The 5,534-nt window shown below is 28.9% G+C and overlaps 1 protein-coding gene across 7 annotated transcripts in view; it reads left to right on the top strand.

Moving 5' to 3' along the window:
• Positions 1-5,534, top strand: part of LOC115239036 — a 21,214-nt gene that overhangs the window by 11,855 nt on the left and 3,825 nt on the right. For all 7 annotated transcript variants that reach the window (XM_029813339.1, XM_029813340.1, XM_029813336.1 and 4 more), the window contains exons 2-4: positions 2,819-2,942; positions 3,115-3,200; positions 4,780-4,872. In XM_029813339.1, the coding sequence (XP_029669199.1) occupies positions 2,819-2,942; positions 3,115-3,200; positions 4,780-4,872 (303 nt within the window). The remainder of the gene's footprint in view (positions 1-2,818; positions 2,943-3,114; positions 3,201-4,779; positions 4,873-5,534) is intronic.

Genomic DNA, 5,534 nt, shown 5'->3' with positions numbered 1-5,534 from the left:
TCGCCCCTTCGCCCCTCGTTTGGTCCTTTTTTTTCTCCAGCGAATTTATTTTTAACTTTGATGAAACAAATGTGCGTAGTCAATGTTTCTCTCTCTCTCTCTCTCTCTCTCTGTCTCTCCCTCTTCATAGATTTTTATATATTAAAAATTATATATAAATCTTTCCATGCAAGATGTTTCAATCCTTTATTCATAACGATATCACATTTATTAAATAAAAGTTTGTTTCTATAAAAATAAAAATTATGAGTCCCAATAAATTAATATTTTGTTTAATGGATTTAATATAGATTAAATTAGGGACATTATTCTAAATTTAATACATATTGATAAACGTTCGCGAATTAATCGACACATATAAATTCGTGCGTATCTCGTGAATAAAAGAAATATACTAACATTAAGAAATTGAAACGACTTTCTTGGAGAAAAATCAAATAAATATATTTGCTTACATCATGAGTCGATGCATTATTTCATTGTAACTCCCTGTTTCTTGTTGCTACGGGGTAATCCATCTCTTCACTCATTTTCACAGATGCACGTTCGGTTAGCATCATATATACACACACACACACACACGCGTACAAAATCACAACGATTGCATCATCATTTCATAGTCGACACTCCCGGCTATTTTTCCGACTATCTCTTACGTTACGATGCACTGTATTTACAAAATTACCAATATTCACCGAATGTACGATTTGAATCTCTCTACTGGAATAACGGAAAACAACGATCACACCGACACACACCGTTATACTGGCGATTGGACGACAAAGAAATCAGAAATCGCGCGACTGACGCAAATACGGACGCGACTATCGCGATTTTTATCATTACCCGAACGTCACACGCTGGCGCCGACGAAAACCATTCGTCTTCGGTAATCCATCTCGATGATCCCTCCTCGATGATCCTCTTGATTCTCCCGATATCCGTTTGCACTTGCGATTATGACGTAGAATGTACGTCCTCGGGCTGCGATCGGGAAGACGCTAGAAATGCTTCGAAGCATTGCATTAACCAATCAGAATAAATAGATCTTTACTCCTTTTATTCCTGATTGGTCAATCAAACGCTTCGAAGCATTTCTAGCGTCTTCCCGACCGCAGCCTCAGTACACAACCTGCAATAGATCGCGCGTGGCGCCAATTCGATCCGACAGGATAGACATCTATGATGAATATCGAAAAACATGTTAAGCGTGAAAACTCGCCTACTTCAATTAACATATCAAGAACGTTCGTAAATAATCTTGATATTCTTGACTCGCGTTCATACATGATATTTTTATTTCGGAAAACGACCGAGGGAAACGGGGAATGATAGCGGTTTGCTTTAATTCGATGGACACCTGTTACGTATATCGAAAGACACATTGATTGACACACTAATATTGACGCGCTAATTAACGCGCTGGGATGCGAGTTTTACTAACGAGAAAACGATGCCAAAAGTACGATTTGAAAATCTTTATGATGAAACAATGCGGTTTGTGGAAATTCTCTTGAAGAATATTACGTACGATTGTGATTTATGAGAACAATTTTAAAACACGAACGGAGTTAAGAACATGTAAAATCACAGATTTCAATAAAAACTCCGAGCAGTTCGGAATACTAAGACTTCCTGCGCGCAGAATTTTAATTCAAATGCATAATAATAGTTTAATATTTCCCGACATTTTGAATTTTAGATTTGCTCTCCAAGTACGTATTTTGACGTATTTAATTCGCTGTTTCCGGCTCAATATTGATCTTTATCGCGTAGTTAGTTATCTAATATCGCGTAATGAATAAATGAAATGTAATCAATGAAAGGAACATTTAAATTTTAATATTGTAGAATTAAGTGATTAAGTGTCGCAATTTTTTGAAATTATAATTTCTATTATTCTTATTTCCCAAAAAGCAAAATTTACAAAATTACTCAATGTTTCTTCTTATAAATGAAATATTGAAAGTTATAAATTGACGTATTGCGGCACATAGTTATTTCCGCGGACAAGAGGAAAAGAAAATTGAGCGGGAAAAAAGGAAGATATTTGTTTAATATCGGTGAATTACCACGATACCGCCAACGACCATCGACGTACAATTCTATGTGGACGATATCCCCTGCTGACGCTCCCGGAATTAAACTAACCCGAGTTATTGCAACGGATGTATATGTCTTTCTTCCCGCAAATTGGTAACACGATTGCCCCCGAGCTTGCTAACGCGAAATCGAATTATTCTCCGGATATTGAACTCGCGCCGCATGTCTGTTGTTTTTCTATTCTTTTTTTATAAAATCAATACCTAGATATATCGACAAGTAAGATGAAAAATGAGATTTAAATAGATCCTAAAATGTAACGTAATAGAGACGATTAAATTGTGCATTTTAAAACGCTGTTAAAACATGCAGCGCGTGGATCTATTAAATTATTCAAAGGCATTAATCAAAATGACCTGCTTAAACAATAATCATATATGAATATTCCGAAAATTAAATTTATAAAATTAATTACGATGTTAATGAATAAATTATCCTTAATTAATAATTTTATTTTAATTCAATTTTTATTTTTATTTTATTTTAATTTAAAAAATAAATAAATTACAATCTTTAATGTATTTAATAGTATAATTTTTATATAATACATTTAATAAAACGCGTATTTTTCTTGTTCCAATAAGGGGTAATAAAATTATAAAAATTTGAGTCTCTGAATCTCAAATATTTTTATTCTCAATCAATCTCTATCATATTAAATGGCATATTTTGTAAATATAAATTAATGGTATCCTCCATCTTCTCGCGATTCTAGATATACTTTGCACTGGTAGCATCAACCACCGGCACGGTTTTTCGAGAGGAAAGTGAATATCTCAAGGGAGAGGTTTCACTACCAGAGTCATCCAGCTTTCTGGAAGGAGGAACGATATCGCCAAGTAAGTGGACAATAAATAGCAAGTAGTAGTCAATACTCTAGCGAATTAACGGTATTTGATTTTTCCATCATAATAAAATTTTCGATCTCACGCATGGAATCGTCCTCGAAATTGTCTCTACCTAAGTAGTCGGCTTCGCTTAAACGATATCGTATTGCTTGTATTGCTTCAGCCACGGTTCATTTCAACGCAATGCTGCTTATCTGCTCCTGCTGCGGCGTGTTGTGCAGTCTCCTTCTTTTGTACGGCTTGTACAAGGTAGGGAAAAATTCCGGAGTAATCATTAAGAAACGCCATATAATTCCATTCCTTTATTTATTTGTAATACTTAGATATTGCAAGAAATTAATTTGGGAAATATAGAAATGTACAAGATAGTGCAAAATTGCAGATTAAAAGCAGTAGTAGTATAATATAATTCCACTCTTTTACTTAATTGTGAAAATTAGAAATCGTAAGAGGTTAATTTGAAAATGTAGCTGTAGAAGCTTTATATAGAAAATTATTATACCGTCTCTATTGTTATATTAGATTGTTGCACTTTAGATGCTATTATTATATTAGATAAGAAAAAATTGTCACTTTCTTTTACATGCCATTATTATTTTACTCTTTCTTTGAGAAAACAACATAATTTTTATAAGTATTTTCACGCGTAGCTATTATATCTGAGTAAACAGCTAAATTTGTATTTTACTATATTTCTCGCGATACGAACTTTTTGTCTTTCTCAGGATGTAGATTTTCGCGTCTATTACATCACGTCATTTACCACTCGATCCCATGCGAATAGTAGAAGATACTTTTATTACTTGAAACGTGATAAAACAGTATTATCGCTGGTCTTGAATGGATGATATGAAAACCTACCGGTGTAATATACACACGTTATTCCCGAGAGTTATGTGCTATTAAACGCAACATAGAATAGACAATTGAATGAACAATTCATATACACTGTTATTATTAAGTTTATTCATATTAACTCTTAATGGAAAGTCTAATCTTGCTGATTATTTTCTGAGTTCTTAAATTATTAATATTATTATTAATTTATAATTTTAATGTATCCTTGGATAGCATAATCAAATAAGGATATAAATTTAAAAATCTGTTCACGTAACTATTATTTATTATCAAGACTACAATATACAGCAGAATGTGCGTATTGATTCTTTATTTTTGTTTCTGTGAATCTATATCTATAATATAGATATATTGATTTTTCTTATATTAACTGAGTGAGGTTTTCATGCAGTAATATATAGATATAAGCCGTCAATAAACGTGCTATATAATCCACATAATCCATTTTGCGTGTGCGATATTATTATAAATGATAAAAATTATAAACTTGCACGCGCGCCTAGCAAAAAAAAAAAAAAAAAAGATGGAGTGAAAATACATTAAAGATCTTAATTATTATGAGTACCTGCTTGATTGTGACGAATATTATTAATAAGACAAACTGTAGCATTCACGCGATATGACGTAACGTGACGTGAATAATATATTCATGAATATTAATAGAATGAAATACTGATAACATGGTAAGAGGAAACCTTTTCCAAGTATCACGAAATATGTTTGACGAAAAACATATTTCGTGCATTTTATATTCTACCGCTTTACATTACAGAATTTCCATTACTACGCTTCATTTTATTATTTTAATATCAGAGAATTATTAAACGGAACCGCATAATTAAAATCCTTGGAATTTAGGAACGTGAAACGAACAGAAGTCGGCAGAAATTTTTTTATGTGGAAAATTCGACATATAACTTTCATATAAGCTCTTGTATGAGTATCGCTCACTCTCCGCATAAATTTTCAGGACCGCAAGATGTTGCTGCTTCCATGGATTATTGTAATCATCGTGTGTGGCATCATTGATATAGCACATTCACTATACTTGTTCATCGTTACAGTGAGTATTTTATATTGTATTCCTTTTCATATATATATATATATATATATATATATATATATATATATATATATATATATATATATATATATATATATATATATATATATATATATATATATATATATATATATATATATATATATATATATATATATATATATATATATATATATATATATATATATATATATATATATATATATATATATATATATATATATATATATATATATATATATATATATATATATATATATATATATATATATATATATATATATATATATATATATATATATATATATATATATATATATATATATATATATATATATATATATATATATATATATATATATATATATATATATATATATATATATATATATATATATATATATATATATATATATATATATATATATATATATATATATATATATATATATATATATATATATATATATATATATATATATATATATATATATATATATATATATATATATATATATATATATATATATATATATATATATATATATATATATATATATATATATATATATATATATATATATATATATATATATATATATATATATATATATATATATATATATATATATATATATATATATATATATATATATATATAT

The sequence above is a fragment of the Formica exsecta genome, unplaced genomic scaffold (assembly GCF_003651465.1).
Source record: "Formica exsecta isolate Colony F162 unplaced genomic scaffold, ASM365146v1 scaffold363, whole genome shotgun sequence".
Lineage (NCBI taxonomy): Eukaryota > Metazoa > Arthropoda > Insecta > Hymenoptera > Formicidae > Formica > Formica exsecta.
This window is presented reverse-complemented; position numbering and strand designations above follow the sequence as displayed.